Source organism: Panthera tigris, chromosome C1 (assembly GCF_018350195.1).
Source record: "Panthera tigris isolate Pti1 chromosome C1, P.tigris_Pti1_mat1.1, whole genome shotgun sequence".
Taxonomy (NCBI): Eukaryota; Metazoa; Chordata; class Mammalia; order Carnivora; family Felidae; genus Panthera; species Panthera tigris.
Genome location: NC_056667.1, coordinates 201,281,155 through 201,305,754, shown reverse-complemented (window position 1 = coordinate 201,305,754; position 24,600 = coordinate 201,281,155). Strand labels below are relative to the sequence as shown.

Genomic DNA, 24,600 nt, shown 5'->3' with positions numbered 1-24,600 from the left:
AGGGGCGTGTGGATGAGGAGCAGTGGCGAGAGGAGTGGCAGTTGGGCCCCTGCTCACCTGTCTCTCCACACACAGGCCCCAGAGAACGTGTCAGCCCCACAGTATCCTCTGATCTCCCCCATGAATGAGTACTTCTTCGATGGTACCAGCGACATAGCCATCTTCCCTCCACCTGTCAGCATAGAGCCCACTGATGTGGATTTCGGTGCCTGCCCTGGGCCCAGGGACCCCAACCCTGTCCCCCTGTGCCTGATGAACCACACCAAAGGCAAGATCACAGTGGTCTGGACACGGAGGTCTGACTGCCCCTTCTGGGTGACCCCAGACACCTGTGATGTGCCCCCACTCAAGTCCATGGCCATGCGCCTGCACTTCCATCCGCCTTACCCTAACTGCCTGTACGCTGTGGAGCTGGAGGCCTTCGCTGTCTATAAGGTGTGTGCAGGGAGACGAGATGGGGGTGGGGAGGGCTGCCTCTCTTCCCTGGAACCTGAACAGCAGGGTGGGGTTGGAGGGGGAGGTGCTGCTGTGAGATCCATCCTCTCTGTGCCAAGCTCCTCCTTGGCTGGATAGTGGTCCTTACTGGTTTGCCTTCTCCCAGGCTCATGGGCTTGCCTTGGCCAAGGGGCTTCTTAGCCCATCTGATTATGTCTCACTTATATGTGGCCTCTCACTCACTCCAGAGGGAGCACCCAGCTGGGGTCAAGCCTCTTGGGAAAATTTGGCATACAAGGAGCATCTCCCTAGGGCTCGTTAGGAGGTGGTCCATCCAAAGACCCATGGGCAGGAGGAACCAGGGTCTGGGGCACTGAGTCAGGGGTGCTGGGTAATTAGGTGTGTGTCAGGGGGAGGGGCTTCTAGCACAACTTCCTTTGGCTGGGGAACTCAGACCACAGGCTGTGCCCAGCCCAGCCTCTTGGTCCCAGATGCTGGTCGCACCCTCTTCATCTCTGGTCCTGCTTTTTCCTTTCCTTGTTGGCTCTGCCCACCCTGCTGTTCTTTCCCAGAGGCCAGGTGCTGGGGCCGAGAGAAAAGTAGAGTCCCTTACCAGCTATGTGACCCTGGGCAAGTCCTTTAATGTCCCCGAGCCCTGGTCTTTTCATCTAAAAATTTGGGGCCATATCCGAACTTTTGAGAAGGACTTCCAAAGCTTAGTCTTTAATTGCCTCCATTCTAATATCTTGGCAGTGGGAAAATGCAGAGTTTTGTAGGCATAAGGCTGTGGACACCTGGCTTTGCCAAGGCTGAGCCCTCCAGATTTTTAGGCTGCTGGCTTTATAGTCTGCACTGTCTGATAGGGCAACCACCAGCCACATGTGGCTACCGAACACCTGAAGTGTGACTAGTCCAAACTGACATGTGTCGTAAGACAGGCCTTCAAAGACTTAGCACGAAAAGAGTGTGAAGTAGCTCACGCGTCACTTAGATATTGACTATATGTTGAAATGATAAGATTTTGGATCTATTAGGGTAAATAAAACATATCCCTGAAATTAATTTCCCGTGTTTCACTTTGTTAACGTGGCTGCTAGAACATGTAACATTACGTTTGCGGCTTGCATTTGTGGCTCATGTTCTATTTTGATTGGCCAGCGCTTCTCCAGGCACATTCCTGCAGGATGAATGCTGTTCTCACATCCCAGCCCCAGCCTTGTCCTTGTGCTGTTGTGGTTATTAAAGAGCATATTTGCTGAGTGCTCAGCGTGGGCCTGGCACGCTGCAGTTGGAACTGTCAGGATGGTTGTTCTCTGCACTGCCTTCCCAGGGAACCCCTCTCTCTGTGCCCAATGTGGGACTCCTGCAGTGCAGAGGAGGAGCTAGGGGACCCCACAGGGTCAGACACAGGAATTCTGAGCTTATCCTTGGGTCCGCCCCCCTGCAGGTCCTCCAGAACTACCATAACATCGAGGAGGACTGTACCGTGTGCCCCTCCTGGTGCCTGACCCTCCGCACACGAGGCCATAGCTATTTTGCTGCCTTGGAGCCCCACATCCCTCAATATTCTCTGGACGCCCCCAAGGTGAGCGTGGCCCCAGTAGCAGTGGGAGGTGGGACAGGGGAGCTCGGCTTCTGCTTTGGCCATCTCTGCACTCTGATGCCCTGAGAAACATCCCAGCACCCTCCGGGGCCATCTCAACCTCCCCCACCACTAGCCCCTGGGGCTCTGGGCATGGAGGACTGGGGCTTGGACCACTGGTCCCCTCCCTGATCCATCTGAGATACTCCCTGGGCCTCTCATGCTGAGGTTTAAAATTCTCTAGCTCTTTCATTTGTCTGTGCTTGTTTACTGAGCACCTGCTAGGGGTATGGCCACTCACACCATGAGCCCCTGCCCTTGGACATTGGGCAGGCCAGTGAGGGTCACAGAGTTGGTCCCTCAGCTTCCTGAGTCATAATTCCCAGGCCTCTCTGAAGGGCTCTTGGAGGCCCTGTATGACCTGGCCAGCCAGATGACAGATTGTTTAAAAGCACAGACCTTGGAGCCAGACGGCCAAGTTCCTTCGACACCTCTTCCCAGCTTCCCTTACCTTTGTTGCCCTTTTCATCTGTCTCCCCTACCCTCTCACACCTCATATTGTTGGAAAGGTGCTGCTTTGGGGCACTGTGCTAGGGGGTGATCCTGGCCCCCCTCCCCAGCTGCACATTTGCTCTCCAGTCCCCCGACTGACTTCACCTCCGAGGTTCAGCTCAAATCCCTCCCTGACTGCATGAGGTTCCCCTCCCTGACCCCTGTCCCTTTCCCTTGGCCAGTTCATCCCAGCAGTTTGTGGCCTTTACTGCCATCCACCAGATTTTGGGCCTGTGTCACCCCTGCACTGCCTCACATAGGTGCACTTTTGCCCCAGCTGGATGGGCCACCCTGGCCAGCAATTTCAGGCCTTGTGTTTTATGTAGCCTGGAGCTGGCCACACCCTATGTGCTTAAGAGATGTTTGGAAGCCAGGATTTCTGGGGCCTTCCCTTTCTCAAAGTGGGGTTCCCCTCAGCCACCTAGATGAGAATCATCTATAAAAGCCTATTTAAGTGTGGAGGTTCCTCAAAAAATTAAAAATAGACCTACCCTATGACCCAGCAATAGCACTGCTAGGAATTTACCCAAGGGATACAGGAGTACTGACGCATAGGGGCACTTGTACCCCAATGTTTATAGCAGCACTCTCAACAATGGCCAAATTATGGAAAGAGCCTAAATGTCCATCAACTGATGAATGAATAAAGAAATTGTGGTTTATATACACAATGGAGTACTACGTGCCAATGAGAAAGAATGAAATATGGCCCTTTGTAGCAACATGGATGGAACTGGAGAGTGTTATGCTAAGTGAAATAAGCCATACAGAGAAAGACAGATACCATATGGTTTCACTCTTATGTGGATCCTGAGAAACTTAACAGAATCTCATGGGGGAGGGGAAGGAAAAAAAAAAAAGAGGTTAGTTAGAGTGGAAGAGAACCAAAGCATAAAAGACTCTTAAAAACTGAGAACAAACTGAGGGTTGATGGGGGATGGGAGGGAGGGGAGGGTGGGTGATGGGTATTGAGGAGGGCACCTTTTGGGATGAGCACTGGGTATTGTATGGAAACCAATTTGACAATAAACTTCATATATTGAAAAGAAAGAAAGAAAGAAAGAAAAGGCTCTTTATCCCACAGTTTCTGGACCAGGATCTCTGAAAGTGAGTTCTCCAAAGGATGATTTGAGGGCATCTGGGTGGCTCAGTTACTTGAGTGTCCAGTTCTTGATTTTGGCTCAGGTCATGATCTCACAGTTCATGGGATCGAGCCCCACATCAGGCTTGGGATTCTCTCTCTTTCAAAAATAAGTAAATAAACATGAAGAAAAAAAAGTGATTTGAAGGCACCCTAAAATGAAAGACCTACTTAACTTTGAGGAGATCTCAAGCCTGTGTTTCCTGGGCCCACTTCCTACGGCCATTCTATCTCACTGTCCAGAGGTTTCTGGAGGACAGAAGCATTTTTTGGTGCCAAGCTGTGTCCCTCCATTCCCTGCTCCCAGGGTAGTGATTGGGATGTGTGGAGGTGCCTTGGATCTCCTTGGAGACAGGCCCACATAGACTTCCCTGAGTGTGTATATCGGTGGGGTAAGAGAGGCGGGTGCGTAGATCTGAGTGTGGGTCCCTCTTGTCTCGCACCCCAGCTCTTTCCTGCAGTGTCCCCCAGCGAACCCTCCTACCGCAGCCTGCTCTTGATCAACAAAGGCTCCATGCTGTTGACCTTCAACCTGGCCCCCCAAAGCAGCTCAGACATCTCCTTGCGGCCCAGTTCAGGCCTTGTGGCCCCGGGAGCCCACCAGATCTTTCTCATCTGTACCTACCCGAAGGGCAACGCTTGGAAGCAACACATTTTCTACTTGCAGTTCAACTTTTGTCCCCAGTATCTCAAGGTAAAAGGCAGAGCTAGGGGACTGGGTCCTGAGGAGCGAGCCATAGTCTGGGGCTTCCCTTTTCAAAGCCAAATTCTGGGGTTGACCTCTAAAGCTCCCCTAAAGTAGTCAGGGGGCTGCTCCTCTCCCAGGAAGTGCCATAGCAGGGAGAGGGCACCTTGGCCACATCTGTGAACACCTCTCCTAACCCCAGGGCCCAGCATATCCACCTCAAGGTGTCTGGAACAAGAAAAGGGGTGCAGATGTCCCAAAGGAATAAGTGGGGGCAATACAAGACTCATATCTGCAGATAGTAGAAGGGTGTTTGGGGCGGGGCCAGGGAAAGGGGTCAGGGTGGTGGCCCCATCTGGCCCATGGAATGGTCTGCACATCCTCTCTTGGTCTCCGAATTCTTTTTAAGAGCCATCTCCTGGGTCAGACACTGCCTACTCGGCTTTGACAGAAGCTGTCTATGCCCAGACTGGAGGAGGGCCTTTTGCTGCCCTCTCCAAGGGGGAAAAGCTGCCCACCCTGGCTTCTTGGACATTTGGGGGAGCCAGGTGAGGTCAGAGCTCTTCTCTCCCTCCTCCGGCCCCAGGAGGTAAGCATGCAGAGCCGGGAGGAGCCCCTACATCTGAAGCTGGACACCTGTAAGAGCGTGTTCTTCAAGCCCACCTGGGTGGGCTCCTCCTCCAGCAGCCTCTTCACCTTCCGCAACCCCTCGCGTCTGCCGCTGGAGTTTGAATGGAGGGTTTCCCAGCAACACCGGAAGATGCTGGCCGTCCATCCCACTAGGGGACTTATCCAGCCCAGTGAGAGCCTTGTGAGTGCCCTGCCCCACTGCTGGGGGCCCGAGGGAAGGAAATAGCTGGGATTCAAGGGAAGAGGGACCCATGCTCCTATCTACATGCTCCTCCCACCCCCAGCTAATAAACACACTGGGGGAAGTCTATGTGGACTATGGTGGGCCATCTCCAAGGACATCCAAGGTCATCCTTGCTTTCACCACCGTCTGTTACTCTTGCCTGTGAGGGGCCAGGCTTACCGTGTGCACCCTCCCATTCAATCTGTAGTCACCTCCCCTGCCTTCTAAGTAGGTGTGACAGTTACCCCCGTCATAACTCCCATTTTACAAAGAAGAATTGAGACTTAGAGCAGAAAAAGTCATTTACTAAGATTGTAAATTAGGAGGTGCAGAGCTGGAACTTGAACCAGAGTTTCAAGGGGCAAGTCCACTCTCCCTCCACGGTCCCCAAAGCCGTGAGATGGCTGGGAGGTGGTTTGGAGCAGCTGTATTTGGGGCCGAATGGGTGGGGTGTCATTAAGGCATGAAGAAGGGTACTCCTTGAGATCTGAGCAGCAGTCTGGAGGGGGACACAGGCTGGGGCCCAAACTAGCAGAGCCTCATTCCCTGGTCTAGGGCCTTATAGACCATTTGTGGGACCAAATTTGGGCCAAGGCCACCAGCACACAGTGTCTGGAAGAACCCAGGTAGTAGTGAGGTGAGAGACCACACAGGCCCTGGAGTCAGCTTTGAGAGTTCACACCCCAGCTCCCACCAAGCACTCTCACCAGCTGTGTGAGCAAGTTCCCTGCGCCTGGGTGGCTCAGTCAGTTGAGCATCTGACTCTTGATTTAAGCTCAGGTCATGATTTCAGGATCATGAGAAAGGAGCTCTGAGTCAGGCTCCGAGCTGGGCATGGTTGAGATTTTCTCCCCCTGCCTCCCTCTCCCTTTCCTTTTGCCCCTCCCCCCCTGATGTGCCAGAGTGCTTTCTGTCTCTCTCTCTCAAAAAGAAAGAAAGAAAGAAAGAAAGGAAAGGAAAGGACAGGAAGGAAGGAAGGAAAGAAGGAAGAAAATGAGGCACTAAAATAATACCACTTAGCTGGTGGGGATAAAGGATTGAGGGACTGAGGCAGATAACATAACATATGATGTGTGACAAGTGCCTGACATGGGGTAAACACTCAGAAAGGGGTACCGTAGCTTGATATTCTCAGATGCCAGGGGCCTGGGCAGGGGGTTCTGGAGAGCCCCATGCAGGGATGATCTTTCTGACCCCAGACGGTGACGTGGACCTTCAGCCCGCTGAAGGAGACCAAGTACCTGTTCCGAGTGGGGATGTGGGTCTGGGAAGCCGGTCTGCCCCCAGACACCAAGCCCCCCGCTACCACCCACTACATGCTCCGGCTGGTGGGCATGGGCATCACCAGCAGGCTCTCTGTGAGTAGGGGAACTCTGGCAGGTGGGGCTGGGAGCTGGGGCTCTGGGGGCCAGGGCATAGGTGGCGGGGTGCGGGGGGAAGGCCCCAGGGTGCCCGACTCCAAGAGGGCAGGGGATGGGAGCCCTCTGGCCCTGCCCTGCCTTGGAGATTCCCTGAAGCCAGGGGTGGGAGAGCCAGGGCTGTGGCTGGCTGACTCGGGCCCTCAGGCAAAGGAAAAGGAGCTGGATTTCGGGAACCTGCTGGTGAACAGCAAGCAGTCCAGGCTGCTGGTGCTTCTGAACGACGGCAACTGCACCCTATATTATCGCCTGTTCCTGGAGCAGTGTAGCCCTGAGGTCATGGACGACAGCCCACTTGGTACTCAGGCCTGGGCTTGGACAGACTGGGGCAAGGGAGGCAGGCAGTGAGACTGGTTAAGACTGGTTAGGGGCGCCTGGGGGGCTCAGTCAGTTGAGCATCTGACTCCTGATTTTGGCTCAGGTCATGATCCCAGGGTTGTGCATCGAGCACCCCCCCACACACACACACACATCAGGCTCCACAATGAGCAGGGAACCTGCTTAAGATTCTGTCTCTCTCCTTCTGCCCCTCCCCTGTTCGCTCTCGTGCATGCACTTGCTCTCTCAAATTTAAAAAAAAAAAAAAGGTTAACCAGATCATGGTTTGGGGGCAGGCAGAGCAGGGCTTAAAACTTGGTGTTTCTACCTTTCGATGTGTGGTATTGGGCAGTTCACTCTCTGAGCCTCAGCTTCCTCATCTGTAAAATGGGACTATTGTTGGCACCTACCTCACAGGGCTGCTGAGTGGAGCAAAGTGCTTAGCAGGTGCCCATGACATGAACACTGGTTGCCTCTGTCTGGTCTGGGAGGAGGGACTCTGCTCCCCGCTTCCCAGCTCTGGGCCTGCTCTCTAGCCGGTTCTCTGCTGGTCCGGGAGAGGGTATCTGGGAAGGAGCAGGAGGAGAGACCGGGACTCTCTGGCCTGCACTGAGGGCCTCTTCTACCCTTGACCCCACCTGGGTCATCCCTGAGCAGCTTTGCAAATGGACCGTACAGAGGGCAGAATGCCACCCCGGTCCCAGGACACCATCTGCTTGTCAGCATGTCCCAACCGCCGGTCCCAGTACTCCTGGATTATCAGCTACTCCCTCCTCTCACACAGAGGTACCTGGGCCATCTGGCAGAATCAGGGTCAGGGAGGAAAGGGGGAGGGCTGTGTGAGCAGGACTTGGGGCGGAAGGGTGCTGAGGTTCCGGACAGGGAAAGCAGAGTGAGTGTTAGCGTGCAAGGGTGTGCCTTTGGGTGAATGGCATGTATGTCTCGTGCCAACCACATGCATCTGTGTATATGTGTGCCTGTGTATGCCTGAGCCGTGAGGGGTTCAGTGTGAAGGGTTTGGAGCTGTGCCTATTTACTGTGGGATCTTAAGACAAATCCCCAACCACGTGGGGGCCTCAGCTTCCTCCTCTACAAAATGGAGCTGTTACCAGCTTGCTCCGGGGCCCACTGGGAGGAGTCTGGGGCAGCACAGAAGAGTGGCTAAGAACCTAGATCCGAGCCAGACTGCCTGGGATTGGATCCTGGTCCGAGCATTCACTAGCTGTGTAATTTAGCAAATTGTTTAACCACCCTCTGCCTCAGTTTCCGCATAGTAAAATGGGAATAATAATGGTGCACAAGCAAAAAAAAAAAAAAAAAAAAGTACTGATACATGTTACCACATCGATGAACCTTGAAAACATTAGGCCAAGCAAAAGAAGCCAGTCACAAAAAAAGCCACATATTGTATGATTCCATTGATAAGAAATGTCCAGAATAGGCAAATCTGTAGAGACAGAAAGCAGATCAGTGGTTGCCAGGGACGGGAGGAGGGGAGAATGGGGACTGACAGCTACTTGGTACCAGGTTTCTTTCTGGGGTGATGAACATGCTCTAATATGGACAGTGGTAATGGTTGCACGACTCTAATATACGAAAAATCTGAATTGTGTGTGTTTAAAGGGTTAATTTTATGGCATATAAATTACATCTCTTTTTTTTATAAATTATTTTAAGTTTATTTATGTTGAGACAGAGAAAGTATGAGCAGGGGAGGGGCAGAGAGAGAGTCCCAAGCAGGCTCTACAAGGTCAGCGCAGAAAGCCAAAATCAAGAGTCAGATGTTTAACCGACTCAGCCACCCAGGGGCCCCTAAATTATATCTCAATAAAGCTGTTAGTGAAAGTTAGTTTGAAAACAGTAATGAACGGTGCACATTAGATACAGTGATGCATGAAGAGCACTTAAGACAATGCCTGACATGGAGTGCCTGGGTGGCTCAGTGGGTGAAGCCTCCGACTTTGGCTGAGGTCATGATCTCACAGCTCGTGGGTTCGAGCCCCACGTCAGAGCCTGGAACCTGCTTCGAATTCTGTGTCTCCCTCTCTCTCTGCCCCTCCCCTGCTTGAGCTCTGTCTCTCTCAAAGATAAATAAACATTAAAAAAAAAAAAAAAGACAATGCTTGACACATAGAAAGTATCTGACAAGGCTTCACTGTTGGCTGGAAACGCCCCAGAGCCTGGGAGACACCTGCTGTTCCTGACAAGGGTCCCAGGCAGGTTGTCCTACACCCTCAGCCTGTGTGCTCTGCTCTGCCCCAGGGCAGCTGGGCGGTGAGGCCACTCCTCTCTCCCACATGTCTTCCGCCTAGATAACAAGGCTGGGGAGAAGCAGGAGCTGTGTCACGTCTTCTTGACGGCTGTGTACCCCTTACTCTCCATCCTGGACGTCTGCTCCATGGGCAGCGCTGAGGGCATCACCCGGAAGCACCTGTGGCGCCTCTTCTCCCTGGACAGGCTCAACAGTTACTTGGAGCGCGACCCTACCCCCGAGGAGCTCACCTATAAGGTGCCTACCCGGCACAGGTGAGGTGGGCGGACAGAAGGGGCAGGGCCCATCTAGGGATGTTCTTGGAGCTTTCTGACCACACTCCCAGCACCTGGCCCTGCCCATGAATACTCTCATCTCCCCCTGAATTCTTGCCCATCCCAGGAGGGGCCAGGAGAAGTCAGGGCTTGGCTCAAGGTCCGAAGCACTAGCCCACCCCTGCCCCTGAGTCCCAGATTCTCCAATTCCCACCTGCAGAAAGAGGAGTGCTGAGCTAGCCACCGCCCCACCCCCCACCCCCCGGGAGGGCCCTATACTGTTCCCACCTGTCTCTGAGTCTGTTTCTCTGTTCCACACAGCACAAGCCAGATCCCCACCGTCTTCACCCCTCTGAAGCTCGACTTCAATTTTGGAGCAGCACCGATAGAGGCCCGGCCCTCTGTGGTGCTCCTGGCCCTGAAGAACATTGGAGCAGTACCCCTGGACTGGTATGGTGGGCTTGGAGGGGGCTTCTGAAGGGCTTGGGAGACAGGTGTTGGAGGCCTTCTCTTGGTGGTGGTAGTCCTGGCTGCCTGATCTCTGTGAACAGTGGATCCCCTCATTGATGGGATGGGGAGGCCAGGGTGGGACAGAGCCTCAGTCCAGGGATGCCAGGCCTGCATGGGGGCGAGTGAAGATCTCTGGTAGGGAAGGACAGGGACAGGCTGTCGCCGAGCCAGTGTCTGGGAGGATGACGTGGCTGAGCCAAAACACCTGGGCTGCAGGAAGGCTTGAGGCTGGCCGCGGGGCAGGCTGAACTTCTCCAGGTCACATGGGCACCGGCCTGGGGCCCTGAGCCTGCCAAGCTTGGCCCTTGCTGTGCTCAACTTTCTTCCCACTGGGGGCCCGAACTTGGGTCCAGTAAACATCCTGTGTCCATGCCAAGGCTGTTTCTTGTTCTTCCCCCCTGTCTCTGCCACGCGTCTTGATTTCCTAGTAAACTTCCTTTTGATGACTTCTAACTTTTCTTGGCTAAGCGGAGGTGAGAAAGAAGTGTACCCATCTGGGTCAGGCTTGGGAGAGACAGTCAGGGGCCCAGCCTGGGAAAATATGTTGGGGGGGGGGTCCTCTGTGATCTCGGGAAACTTCCTGCCTGAGCAGAGTCTTGGGGTGTGTGGGGGCAAAGTTGGGGTGGGGTCTGCATCATCAGGGGTGCACTGGCCGTCCTTACTCTCTGGATCATGCTGCCCCTCCCTGTGGTGGGAGCAGCTGGGGAAGATGGCTCCCTAGGTGGCTCCTGTCTGAGAAGGGCCAGGACTATGAGTGGCTGAGGGTTCCTGGCCCTGGTGACTTGAGGAAGCTTGGCAGGCAGGACTGCTGGCCTGGTGGGGAAGGCCCGGGGCCCGCCTGAGCTCCAGATCTGCCATTCACTGGGCTCTTCGAGTGGCCAGAAGCCAGGCCCTACAGGAAAAGTGGCGTTAGTCTGTCCTGGCATGGCACAGGGTATTTTGGTGGGGATTATGCATGCAAGTGTGTTTGTGCAGGAGCAAGCCAGCTCATACTCTCTGTGGAGAGAGTCCAGGTTGCTGGAAACCGAGGTGGGAGGAAATCCAGGCAAGGTGCCCGCTGAGCTGGGCCCATCCGTCAGGAGATCATTTGAGGTCCAGGAAGGCAGTCCGTGCTTCTTCCAGGATTCCAAGCACAGCGGACTTTCCTTGGAAGGCTTGACTCTCCTAGGCTTTTTGTGTTGTTGTGTTTCCTTTCAGTTTCTTAGAAGGCTATTTTTGAAAATTCTAGCTGGTCTCTGCTGAGCTCATAAAGAACAGACTGAAGGTTTTATTCTTGCCAGGACCAGTGAGAAATGGGGAGTGTGGAGTTAGCCTAGAGGTGGCAGCAGGCAGGACAGGGTGAGAACCCCAAGTGGGAGGGGGAGCATCAGAAGAAATAGAAACCCCATAGCAGCCATTCTCCCTCCGGGTCATCTCCTCTGGTGCCTTTGCTCCTGGCCAGGGAGACGGAAGGCCTTAGGGACAGCAGATATGCTGGTTAACATCTTCTGTTCTCTCGTGCACTCATTAAGTCCTGGCTAAATGTTTACGGGGGGCTTCCTAGGTCCAGGCTCCAGACCTGGCCCTCAGAATCCAGGTGCCAACAATTCCAAGCCTGGCCCTCTGGGTGCCATAGGGGTCTGGGGCAGGCCAACTTTTTGATGCAGGGTGATGTGTGCTAAAGAAAGCTATAACTAAGCTAGACCTGCAGCCTAGGGAGGTGAGGCAGAGAGACTGCAAAGAACCTTCCAGACAGAGGGCCTGGAACGTACGTGGCTAAAAGGTCTCAGAGTGGCTGGAGGATTCATAGGGAGGAAGGGGCCCGGGATGTGGCTTGGGAGGCAGGCAAGGGCCAAGGCATCTTTTTTTTTTTTTTTTTTTCAACGTTTTTTTGTTTTTTGTTTTTTTTTTTTAATTTTTGGGACAGAGAGAGACAGAGCATGAACGGGGGAGGGTCAGAGAGAGAGGGAGACACAGAATCGGAAACAGGCTCCAGGCTCCGAGCCATCAGCCCAGAGCCCGACGCGGGGCTCGAACTCACGGACCGCGAGATCGTGACCTGGCTGAAGTCGGACGCTTAACCGACTGCGCCACCCAGGCGCCCCCCATGGCATCTTTTTAAGAGTTTGAACTTCTTCCTGAGGGCATTGATGGTGATGTAAGCAGGGATGGGGGACAAAGACATGATCTACGTCCATGACCTATCACTCCGGTCTGGGGTGCAGGGTGCAGGGAGAAAAAGGGACTAGCAGCTTGAGGTGGGGGAACAGGAAGGGAGACCCACACTAGAAGACTGGCAGGGAAAGGGGGGTGGGATTATTGGGATGGGAACTGGGTGCAGGCAGCGAGGGAAACGGAAGTGTCAGAACTATCGAGAGAACCCTAAAGTAGCAAGATCTCCAGTTTTGCAGCTGATCAGTATCCCCCCCCCCACTAATGAAATGACAAAAACAGTTTATTCACCTGTCAAAAATCACAAAGGTGATGGAAGAAAAGTGAGAAACTCCCCAGGTCCCATTCCACGTCCACTGTGCTGGGGTGATGAGGGGTGTGGAGTGGGCTTTCACACTCAGCGCTTGGACAACGTACACACAAACACAGTCCAGGAGTTATTATATTTCTCTTGCTTTTTTTTCACAGTAATGGCACAATACTATACATAATGATTTCTGCTCAGCATTACACCAATAACATTTTCACTCAACATGATGCCAGTAACATTCTGTTCAGCTCAATACAGATCGATGCATACAATTCTAACTCATTCTTTTTAATATATTGCATAATACTCCCCAATATGAATGGCCCTTAAGTTATTAAGCTAATCTCACACTGGATGACATTAGTTGTTCCCAGTGCCTTTTTTTTTTTGCCACTACAAAGAAAGTTGTAATAAACATCTGTGTATGCGTGCACACGCGTGCACAAGCATGCATTTATTCCTACAGGTTAGTTTCCCAGGAGGGAATTTCTGAGTCAAAGGGCATGAGCTGCTACAATTCTAGTCGGCCCTGTCAAAATCCCTACAACAAAAGTGGTAGCGGTTCCTTCCCTCCCAATGTTTGAAGGTGTCTGTTCTTTCTAAACTTACACAGCATTGAGTGGAACTGGTTTTTTTGTTTGTTTGTTTGTTTGTTTGTTTTTGTGTGTATGTGTTTGGTTTTTTAGTTTTATTCATTTATTTTGAGAGAGACAGAACGAGCAGGGAAGGGGCAGAGAGAGAGGGGTGGAGAGAGAGCATCCCAAGAAGGCTTCGTGCTGAACAACCTCAGCCTGGAGCCCAAGGGTGAGCTCAAATTCACCAAACCACGAGATCATGACCTGAGCTGAAGCCAAGAGTTGGATGCTTAACCGACTGAGCCACCCGGATGCCCCGAGTGGAACTGTTTATCATGTTTCTGATGTGAAAATATTTCAGGTTGATTCAAGGGAGTCTTGATTTGCATTTCCTCCACTCTTTGTTGAGCATTTCCCCATCTGGCTGCTCCCTGTCCGTGCCCTCCCTGTCATGGCCCAGGTTGAGCCCAGTTCTGTGCTGTGCCTTTGTGAGTGAAGGGGTCCGTCTTTTCAGATTGTAACCTGGGGACCCATTTGCCACTTGTTTTGTCAGCTAGTGAGAGTGCAATATCTACTTTACCACAATGTGAGGCATTTGGGGAGGCATCAATTCTATGCCCAGAACTGCTCCAGATTCAAGAGAGCCAGCCCTGCTGGGCCATCGGTTCTCTGTCCCTGTGCCCATGCCATCCTGGACACCCTACCTCTTAGGGGCCTCTGGTTGGTCCTGCCAGCATTTTTAGGTGCTTCAAATGGCCCTTCCTAAGAGCTGTGTCACACCAACCCCTCCAGGGTTAATGGCTAACTAACTCAAAGTTACCTACACAAAGTTACCTACACAGGCACTCCCCCTGGGCCCCTGTCACCCACAATGGAAGCCCTGACCTGACACTTTGTGTCACCAGGGACCTGCTGCTGTTCCCAAGTTTGGGGGCTATTATGAAATGAGAATCAACCGTAGCCACGTTTGCTCAGCTGTGCATGGGATGGCTTACCAAATTGGGGGAGGGAGTGGGGGAGACCTCCATCCATCCCATCTGGAGCTCAGAGGTCCCACCTCTCTGTTCTAAGAGGCTTCAGTCCTGCTCTGTACCCCTCTCTCAGGGCGTTCCTCTTTCCAAGTGACCAGCAGATTGACCTGGAGCTGTGGGCAGAGCAAGCAGAGTTTGACTGCACTGAGCTGCACCAAATGCGTGTACAGGACAACTGCATATTCTCCATCAGCCCCAAGGCTGGGAGCCTAGGTCCTGGGCAAGAGCAGATGGTGGAGTTCAAATACAGGTGCTCCTCCCATGCCAGTCCTTACACTTCTTGTCCTGGAGATCCCCCTTTCCCTTGGTTCCTGGAAGAGCTTGGCCTTGCACTCTGTGATTCCAGGGTACCCTAAGTGGCTGCTACCCTGGGAGGACCCTGCCCACCCACCTGGTGGGGAGGTTTGATTTTCCTCTTGCCCCATCACAACTCAGGGGTTTCCACATGTTCCCAGGGGCTGGCTGCCTCAAAGTCACAGGTACTTTGCTCTTCCACTTGTACCAGGGCTCAATAACTCATCCCAGATTTGTCTCCTCCCTTCCAGCCACCTGTTCATCGGCACTGATCGCCTCCCAGTGCTCTTCAAGGTGTCCTATGGCCGTGAGATCCTGGTGAGACCCTAGAGCTCCTCTTGCCCTGGACACCGGAGAGAGGAGCAGGAAACCGTGCTCCCCCCTGGGGAGCTAGGGTCCAGATCTCTCTGTTGGGTGCTTCACTTCCTCCCAGGGAAGGATGCTACTCATGGGCTTTCTATTTCCAGCTAAATTTCATAGGTGTGACAGTGAAGCTGGAGCAAAAGTACGTGCACTTCACCTCCACTAGCCACCTGTTCATCCCTGTCCCCATCGACGACACACTGCCCCCAAGGCAGGTCAGTAGTCTACATTGTCCTGGTTACCAAGAAGCCTAAGCATTGATCTCTATACATCAGCATGTATAGAGGTGACAAAGACCCTACCTTCCGGAACTCCTCACTCTACCAGGTGGGGCTACAAGTTTGAACCCTGAGATTGGGCAATTGGGAGAGAGCCAAATCGAGACGTTTCTGCTTCCTGGTGCCTAGTGCTAAGCCCTTTGCCAGACCTCGTTCCCCTGCAAAAGCAGACGGTTCTCTCCTCTAGCAGAGGATTTTTCAAACTTCTTTGACCATGAATCACATTAACGTGTTTTGGATAATAACCCAGTAAGTACATACATCACATACCAATTGAAACATAGTATCACAAATCCATATGTACCCTACTACATGCAAAGTGTTCTGATGTCTTCCGTTTTTATTTTATTGCATTCCATTTCTTACACACTGGACATGACCTGCTAAATTAGTTTCCTGACCTGCTCACTAATAGGTCTCAGCCCCAGTTTGAAAATCACTGCTCCCAAGAAGGACCTCTTTCTGTTAATCCTCAAATAAGTTTTCTAGGTGTGCAGGATGGTTTAGCGTTGGTCTGACTGTATTTCATGGACGTGAGACACACAAAAAACTTCCATGCTGTTCCGCCATCTTGGCTCCCTCTCCTTGAAGGACCTCTTTCTGGAGTGTGAAAAACAAATGTGAATCCTTGCAAAGCTATAGAATTTTCTGTCTTAATTGGAAGGAATTGAGTTCCTTTGCTCTGAAAATGTACATTGGAAGTCTCCCAGAGCAGGACATAGTGTTTTCTCAAACATGCCACAGCTGAGAAATTTCTAACCTTTTAGAAGTCCTTGTATTTCTGAGCAGAGGCCTCTGGTCATCCATCCTAGAGTCAGAGGAATGGGCTTTCTGGACCTAAGAGGGGGGCACCCCAAGCCCCAAGCTCTGTTTGATTTCCTATACCACCCTCTACTCTACTGGCTTCCTGGGAGGCAAAGACTCTTGTGCCCCCTGGAGATCTTTCCAGAGAGACTAGACCACTCCCCCATGGCCTTCAACATAGATGATGGAGAATGCTCCCAGATCTGGAGCCAGGAGACCCAATTGTGCCTTCAGCCAATCTCCACAACCATGGCCAAACTTCCTCTGTCATTCATGAGATGGTGACAGATGGTTGTCTGGACCTGCAAGAGGGCAGCGGAGATAGAAATGAACAGATTTAATTTACATTATGGAGGCAGAATCTTTGGGACTTGCTGGGGCCAGACTTGGAAAGTAGGAGAAAGGGAGGGATTGGGATGTATTGAATTCCTAGTTTGAGCATTTACTGAAAGGAGACACACTGCATATAGAAATAGGCTTTGTAGTGAAGACTTTGGTTTTTTACCAAATTGTAGATGCCTATGAGACAATGCGGGGGGAGGGGGCTTGTCTGGAAGAGGTTGGATACCAGGTCTGGAGCTCAGAGGGTGACCCAAGCAAGAAAAATAAAATCAGCATATTCAGGAGCAGTTGCTGATAAAGATGAGGGGGCAAGACCTAGATCCAAATGAACTGTTTATTCTCTCTGGCTTCCATTTTCTTAAAATGAAGGATTGGACCAGAAGATGTCTGGTTTCTTCCAGGACATTCTGTGATTCCCACACTTCGGAGTTAGCCTTGAGGAACCTTATACCTTCCTTACACTCCCTTATCTGCCTTTAAGCAGGACTGCCTCTTATGGTGGACATGAAAAGTGTTAGGTGGTCAGAAAGAGAGCCTAGAAAATTCTAAAGAGTGAAGGGTGCATGCGTGGCCAGTTCTATAAATTTTAACACTAGAGACACAAGCATTAGTGTCCCCTTATGCCTTGACAAAGGTAAATTTAGAGGGGAAAAAAGGATTACAGAGTATCCTAAAGTGTCACAGTCTGAAAATACAGTTACATACTTCTTGGGTGATCAAGCCACAAGGGAAACCCAAGGTAGTTAGGGAGCTCTGGGGCTGTAAGGGTGACATCATGGAGATCAACCTGCCCTCCTATAGCGGACACAGAATCCCAGGCTGTCTGCATTGCAGCCCTGAGCTGATGTGTGGAGACTTCACTCTTCCTGCCCCTCCCCTTACAGATTTATGAGCTGTATAACGGTGGCTCAGTGCCTGTGACATATGAGATCCAGACCAACATCCTGTCACAGGTTCAGGAAAAGAATTTTGATCACCCTATCTTCAGCTGCCTCAACCCCCAAGGGGAGATCCAGCCAGGCTCAACGGCTCAGGTCTTGTGGATCTTCTCACCGATTGAGGCCAAGACCTACACAGTGAGCAGCAGCCTGGGCTAATTGAGGGTGGATGTTGGAGTTGGCCTCTTCGGCAAGCCTTGCTCTGACCAGTCCCTTCCCCACCCTCCTAACTTCCCAGGTGGATGTGCCCATACATATCCTAGGATGGAACTCAGCCATCATCCGCTTCCAGGGAGTGGGCTATGACCCCCATGTCATGGGGGACACAGCCCCCTTCCACAACATCTCCTCTTGGGACAACAACTCCATACATTCTAGGCTGATGGTTCCTGGACAGGTAGGGGGAAGGGAGGTAGGAAGGCCTGAGGCCTAGGAGGAGCCTGAGGGCCCTGGGGTGGCCAGTGGAGGGATAGGGAAGCTAGGAAGGAAATGCGATGGAGGTGAGAGGGAGGGTTGCAGAGGTAAAGCCTGGAACCAGCCCTCCTCCAGATTTAGGAGGCAGCACTGGTTCAAAGAGAGGCTTACCCTGCCATCTAGTGCCCATAGGAGTTCCTGCTCAAGCCACTCCACCTGCTGCAGGGCCCTGCATCCTGCCCTCTTCTCTGGACATGGGGATGGGGATTCTGGAAGGGGTTGAAGGAAGCTCTCCCATTTTAGGGCTGTGAGGTGTTATCTTCATACAGAACAGTTCCTCCCCTCGACCTAGATGAATTTTGCTATAAGACATCTAGGGTCAGTAACACCATCTTTAGTTCAAACACATCTCACTGTTGGGAGGTCTGACCCATTCATTCATCCACCCATCCATCCATCTCCTTCCATTGACCCACATGCCCATTTACCCATCCATGTAACCATCCATACTTCCATGCAGCCACCCAGTCATTATCCACCCATACATCTGCCTGTTCACCCTTCCACTTTTTGGACTCTAACTGCATGAGAAGCACTATGAAGGCCCTGAGGACACAAAGAAGAACCAGGCAAAGTCCTAGCCCTGGAGGCACTCAGGCTCCAGACAGAGAAAGTGCCCCTTCCATGTGGCCTCAGTTTTTCCAGATACTCTGTTTTGTTCCCAGTGAAGAAGCCAACAGATTGAAGGATTGAAGATCCCCCAATTAATTTACAGCCATCCTTTCTCAGCCCTTCCAAGCCTATTTTAATGGTCAAAATCATAGGCTTTAGAGTGAGACTGGGTTTCTCCCAGCCTGTAAGAGATCTTTGGAAAAATTATTTATGTTTTCTAAACCTTAGCAGGACATCAGTAAAATGGGTACAATAATAATACCTATATCACAGGACCATGGTGAGGATCAGATGCATGTGAACTGCCTACCATGGTACCTGGCCTGTTGAAAGCACTCACTAACTGGTAGTGGTTGCTATGGTTATTATTCCTTCACCTTCCAAGGTGGCTGTTGTGTTGTCTCCACCAACAGAATGTCTTCCTGTCCCGGTCTCATATCTCTCTGGGAAACATTCCTGTGCAGAGCAAGTGCCGCCGCCTTCTGTTCCTCAACAACATCTCTAAGAATGAGACCATTGTCTTTGAGTGGCAGCTGAAGCCTCTAGACTTTGGGGAGGTGAGAGTCCCCTGTTTCCACAGAATCAGAGCCTCTAGCAGGGCTCCAGACCCACCCTATTCTACCTCATCCTATCCCGTCTTGTTTCATCTTACCCCATCCCACTCAACTTCCCCTCACCATCCCACCCCAGGCCACCCCACCATCCCATCCCATCCCATCCCATCCTATTCCATCCCACCCCATCCCATCCCATCTTATCCTGTCCCACCATCTCACTCCGTCCAACCTGCTCCACCCCACCTCATCCTACCCACCCCATCCCATCCCTGAAAATCTCCAGAGACCTCCCTTCCCCAAACAAACAGGTGTCTGTGAGTCCCATGAGAGGGAAGGTGGCTCCTGAAGAGACAATCCCATTTGTGGTGACCCTGCAGACCTCAGTGCATGCCAGCTTCTACAGCATAGACCTAGTGTGCAAGGTAGGACTGGCACCAGAGAGAAGCTGGGATGGCAGAGCTCCCAGTCCTCGGGTGTGGGGTGAGCTATGAGATCCCCAGACTTCCAGAGAGAGGCAGAGGCCAGCCCCTGGATGAGGGGGGCCCAAAGCACATAGACCCTCCAGACCTTGGCCTTCACTGTCCTCATCCTGGGCTACAGGTGCACCAGCAGGAGCTCCTGAATCAGTACCATAAGGAGCTACAAGAGTGGAAGATTGAGGAGGTGCGGCAGAAAGTGGAATTCACCATCACAGATAAGAAAGTAAAGGTGAGGAGGCCAGAGTGGGCCTTGAACACCACAGATCTTCTGACCGCCTTACCAGAGGGGTCAGAGGTAGTGATCTGAGGTAGTCTTACATGCAAAACTGGCCAGCCTGCCCTAGATTAGCTTTCTTTCATTAGATGAAACATAGCATCTCCCCAGGAGACTCTCTTCTGGGTACAAAAACCTGGCTGACCATTCCCTGCCTCGTGTAGCCCCAGTATTTAATGGGTGCCTGCTAAATGCTGGGACCCAGGGGAAACAAGACAGAGCTCACCCTCTGCTGGAAGACAGTGTGGTATAGTGGGTTCAGGTGCAGACTCTGGAGACAATTTGCTGAGTTTTGATGCTTGGCTTTGATGATTTCTAGCTCTGGCATCTTGGTCAAGCTATTTAATTATCTTAGTTCTCTCAACTGTAAAATGGGGATAATATGACATCTGGGATTGGCTTCAAGACAGCCCAGAGGTGGGGCCCAGATGAGACAAGATTGGCCATGAGCTACTGATTTTTGAAGGTGGGTGGTGGATAATGGAAGACTCTTTGTACATTCTCTCCACTTTCCTGTACATTCGAAAATTTCCATATTAAGAAGGTTAAAAATAAAAGTTTAAAAAATATTTTTGGATGCAAGAAAAATAGTGCCTGCTTTGCAGCATTGTTGTAAGGATTAAATGAGGTCATACAAGAAAAGTGCCTCCAACAGTGCCGGGCACCAGGTAAGCATGTGCTAAACATGGCTATTAGTATTTGTAGGAAGAGACTGATAATAAGCATGAGACTAAACATCCATCTTAGTTCTTCCTCTGGTTTCACAGCCCCCCTGTGCTAGTATTTGTGCACCTTGATCACCTCTGTCCTCACCACACTGAACCCCCAGGGAAGCACTGCTCCTCTCTGAAACTGTGGCCCAACTGTGAACGCAAATCATGTCTTGAGGGTATGGGAGAAGGGATTTCTGAATTACATCTTAATGAGGGAGGGTATTTTCTTACCACACCAAACCACAAAGCTCCAAGGCACAAGGACACGCTCCCTTGGGACAGCCTGCACATGTTTGGTGGCATGTTCTTTCTCTTTCCTTCAGTTGGGTTATCTGGTTTTCCTTGTCTGCAGGCAGACCTTCCTTAGGGAAGGTCCTGGAAAAGGGTGTGACTGGGAGTTGGGTGGGATCAAGAGGGCGGCAGATCCTGGCATTGGCTTTAGGCCCTCCATGGGTCAGCAGGAAGGGTAAGAAGAGGGGAGTCCCTCTAGGCGTCTTATATCCTAAGCACAGGTCTCTTTGCTTCCACAGAGAAGGGCATATTGTACAGCCTGTGAACCTGTGAGGAAGTACAAGGTGAGGTCCTAAACCCATCTCCTTGGGATAAATTGAAAGATCCTTCTTTGCTTCCAGAGATACCTCCAACTGCTGGCCCAGCTTCCTGAAAGGAAGGGGTCACAGCCCTATTTGGCCCTAAAGGCCTGGTTGGGAGCTAAGGACCCATCAGTGATGGGAATGGAGTCCCCAAACCCCTGTCATCCACATCTCCCCCTTTTCAAAGACGCTGCCCCCCATCAAGAATCAGCAGCCTCTCAACCGACCTGCCAGCTGGAACCTTAAGATCTCAAAGGAGGAGCCATCCTGGCTGTGTCCCCAGCTGCCCTCGCCAGGCATACTGTGCTTGGGCCTCACTGCCCGTGCACACGCCACCGACTACTTCCTGGCCAACTTCTTCTCCGACTTTCCCCGCCACTTCTTACACCGGTGAACTCTCAGGGAGGGAGGGGTCTCTGCCCCCTGGGGAACCTCACTAGGCTTCCTGCCCCACCACCTTCTTTCCCTTGCCAACTTGGAGCCTCTTCAGATCCTGTGCCGACTGAGGTTTGGGCTTGGTTCCCCAAATGCAGTAGCACTATATTTGGGCCAAAGCCAGGGCCTGCCCCAAGGTCATCTATGTTCTCATGACTGCATCACCACCACCATTGCTCATGACCCCACCCCCAGCATGGTGGCTTGCCCAGACCACTCAGAATGTCACGGCCTGTTCCAGGGAGCTGCCAAAGAGAAAATGCCCCAGGAAGGAGTTGGCAGCTTCTGAGGAAGAATCCCCTGACAAGTGGGCCCCTGTCTCCAAGCAGGAGAAGCAACTCCTGGTTGACTGTCTCACCGCCATCATCAGGTGACAACCCCTGCCCCCAGACCCTCATCACCCCCCTCATCTCTCTGCACTCATTCAGCCAACTCTGGGTTCCCCCCATGGGCCCTGAAGTCCCTTCCTTTCTTGAAAACTAGAACTTCCTTACAAGGTCCTTCCACTGGTGGCCCCAGGATAGGGCAGCTCTAATGGAGCTGGCTAGAGGAATCCTCACGGCTGGATCCTAAGTTTTGTCCTGTCCATGGCTGGTAGATAAGGCCCAAGTCAGTTCACTGTTTACCCAGGACTCCTGTCCCTTGTTTGTGTGACTCTGACCTCCTGGCTCTGTCTCTAAGAACCCACGGGGCCCAGAGGTGCCTTCCTCCAAAGAAGGGATAGAGGGGGCAACTAAGAGGTCTCCTTCCCTGCTTAGCACCCATTTGTAGACATAGTAGGCAGGCACTGCCCCTTGGGGAACACGGAAGTCAGAGACCCACAGGGGGCTGCAAGGCCTCTCAGCAAGGACCTTCTCTTCCTCCCTGCCATGCAGGGGTCTGCTAGAAGACAAGATCTTCCATGAGGCCGTGGACCAAAACCTGGTGGAGAAGATACCTTACTTCTGCCAGTTCTGGAGTGAGCAGTCAGCCAAGTTCATGGCCAAGAACAACAGCCTACACTTAGCGCCAGTCCTGTGTCCATCCTCCAGCAGCTGGGAGGAAGACAAAGGCAAGGAGCAGGAGGAGGACGAACTGAGCCTGGGGAAGAAAGAAATGGAAGAAGAGGGGGAGAAGAGCGAAGAGGAGGAGGAAGAGCTGGAGGAGGAAGAAGAGGAACAAGAGGAGCTGGAAGAGGTGAAGGAGACAGGCAAGAAGGAGCTGGAGGCAGAGGAGCTAGAGAAGGAAGAGAAGTTGCCCTGGATGGCGATTGAGCCCACACGGCAGCGCATGTCCCAGGAATCCCTGAAATGGCGGTGGCAGCAGCAGCTGAAGGTCATAGTGAAGGAGGAGCAAGAAAAGGATGAGAAGGAGGCGATCAGCCGGTGAGGAACCAGAGCCAGGCGAGGGTTTGGAGGGCAGCTGTGCACAAAAGGATCCTGGGAGGCAATGGTGTGCTGGGGCCAGCCTCTATCTGCGTGCAAGGCTCTTCCCAGCTCAGCGTGCACTCCCATCTCTCTGAGCTGAAGGCCTTCAGGGGGTATTTACAGAATGGCGATCTGAGATTTACTTTTTCCCTCCAAGACCTGGCTATTAACATTCACTAGCACATCATCTCCAGGGGGTAGTTCTAGTCTCTGAAGTCTCTTAAATGGGTTTCTAGAGGCCAGAGAGAAGCACCACCTCTTCTGGTAGGTCCTTCCCCTGGGGCTGCTCTGGGGGCAGCTTTCTGTCTTTGTTGGGATTCCTTAGGCCCCACCTGGTCCCTTCGGGACCCTCCCACCGCTGGGTGCCTTTTCCCAAGCCTGGCCCTGAGATGAGATGGGGCCTACAGTTGCCTGGGTTTGGATTTCACCACTGGCACCAGCCAGTGTAACGTTTGGCAACTTGGTCCCTTTTAAGCCCCAATTTGGGGGTCTGTAAAATTGGGACAAGGATGCCTTATAGTGTTGGAAGGGCAGGAAGTTAAATGAGAATCCACGTAGAGCACAGGGCACACAGTATACAGCACAGAGGAAGCGGAGAACGCGAGCGCTGTAGAAGGCGGTGCTGACACCCATGTCCCCGCCACTCGCAGTCTCCCGGCGTTCGCCAACCTGCAGGAGGCGCTGCTGGAGAACATGATCCAGAACATCCTGGTGGAAGCGAGCCGCGGGGAGGTGGTGCTCACCTCCCGGCCACGCGTCATCGCCCTGCCCCCGTTCAGCGTTTCCAGGTGGGGGCGCCGACTGCGCCCGAAGGGCGCGAGGGACGGCAGGGGCGGGCAGGCTCGGGCCCGAAGCCTCTCTCCAACGCCTTACTGGGGCTCTCTGCCTTCCAGGATTGTGACTCCAGACTTGCTGGCAGAGCCGCCCCTCGGGCTGCATCAAGCAGAGGTGCCCCGCCCGGTGGCGCCGCCCCCTACCAACACTCTGCAGATGTCAGCGCCTCGCCCCACGGACTTGCTGCTTTAAGGACCCCCATCTCCACCGCCCCGCCAGTAAAGCATATAGCCTTTTTTTTTTCCCCCCGTATCTGCCTTGACTTTATTTCCCCGACCTAGGAGGAATTCTCGCACGCGTTCTGGGAGGGACAGATGGTTGGAGTGGCTGAGGTGGACTGCAGCGACTCATTGCAGATTTGGATGCTGGAAAGTTGCGCCTCTCCGCTCCACAGCGCAGCTGGGCGAGAGTTCCCGCCGCTCTCTGCCGGGCGCTAGACCTGGTTTGGCCAGTGGAGGGCGCTTCGGGCGGGGCCTAGCTGGCCTTTGCCTGGTGGACAGGAAAGCGCCCGGCCTAGTCCGAGCAGCAGGTGGCCGCGCGGCGAGGTGACCACCCCTCCCCTTTCCCTGTTGCGCCTGCTCCGAGGCTGGGTCCTTCCATCGCCAGCCCTTTATCAGCATCTGCCGGGCTCCTGGGGCTCTGCTAAGAGCTGAGAAAGAAAGGAAACCAAGGCACGTCGCGGAGGGCTGTGCTAGACGCTGGGACGCGGGTGGAGGTCACAGCTAGCGGGCCACAGACCCTACTAAGCGATTCCCATCGTGAATCTGAATCACCAGCCTAGGGAGTGTCCTCGTCCCCCAGGATACCCACCTCCCCTCCCACTCCCCCTAACCTCCTCCCGGCAGCCTCTATCCTCTGCTCCTCCCACCCCCCCCCCAGAGGCAGGTGGGTGGAAAAGTGACATCTGGTGTTGTTCCAGAGGCGCCCAGGTCCCCGACACCCCCCCTCCACCCCCGCGGCCAAGGCCTCCAAAGAGCTCAGGCCCCAGAGCCCTGGCAGGGGTGGGGAGGGGGTGGGGGCGCTCCGCCTCCTCTGAGTCAATATTTGCTTGGAGCAAACGGGCGCCCGGACAGGTGTGTGTGTGTGTGTGTGTGTGTGTGTGTGTGTGTGACTAGGG

At 53.0% G+C, this 24,600-nt stretch overlaps 1 protein-coding gene across 3 annotated transcripts in view; it reads left to right on the top strand.

Annotated features, from left to right (window-relative positions):
• Positions 1 to 23,727, top strand: part of CFAP65 (cilia and flagella associated protein 65) — a 35,817-nt gene extending 12,090 nt beyond the window's left edge. For all 3 annotated transcript variants that reach the window (XM_042995353.1, XM_042995352.1, XM_042995354.1), the window contains 23 exons: positions 76 to 435; positions 1,883 to 2,020; positions 4,159 to 4,404; positions 4,982 to 5,206; positions 6,448 to 6,606; positions 6,814 to 6,964; positions 7,642 to 7,770; positions 9,297 to 9,510; positions 9,832 to 9,960; positions 14,161 to 14,337; positions 14,633 to 14,699; positions 14,849 to 14,959; positions 17,053 to 17,244; positions 17,345 to 17,503; positions 18,606 to 18,749; positions 19,058 to 19,171; positions 19,350 to 19,457; positions 20,746 to 20,790; positions 20,996 to 21,198; positions 21,485 to 21,613; positions 22,119 to 22,607; positions 23,300 to 23,437; positions 23,543 to 23,727. In XM_042995353.1, the coding sequence (XP_042851287.1) occupies positions 76 to 435; positions 1,883 to 2,020; positions 4,159 to 4,404; positions 4,982 to 5,206; positions 6,448 to 6,606; positions 6,814 to 6,964; positions 7,642 to 7,770; positions 9,297 to 9,510; positions 9,832 to 9,960; positions 14,161 to 14,337; positions 14,633 to 14,699; positions 14,849 to 14,959; positions 17,053 to 17,244; positions 17,345 to 17,503; positions 18,606 to 18,749; positions 19,058 to 19,171; positions 19,350 to 19,457; positions 20,746 to 20,790; positions 20,996 to 21,198; positions 21,485 to 21,613; positions 22,119 to 22,607; positions 23,300 to 23,437; positions 23,543 to 23,675 (3,960 nt within the window). In that variant the 3' untranslated portion in view covers positions 23,676 to 23,727. The remainder of the gene's footprint in view (positions 1 to 75; positions 436 to 1,882; positions 2,021 to 4,158; positions 4,405 to 4,981; positions 5,207 to 6,447; positions 6,607 to 6,813; positions 6,965 to 7,641; positions 7,771 to 9,296; positions 9,511 to 9,831; positions 9,961 to 14,160; positions 14,338 to 14,632; positions 14,700 to 14,848; positions 14,960 to 17,052; positions 17,245 to 17,344; positions 17,504 to 18,605; positions 18,750 to 19,057; positions 19,172 to 19,349; positions 19,458 to 20,745; positions 20,791 to 20,995; positions 21,199 to 21,484; positions 21,614 to 22,118; positions 22,608 to 23,299; positions 23,438 to 23,542) is intronic.
• The last annotated feature ends 873 nt before the right edge of the window (positions 23,728 to 24,600 follow it).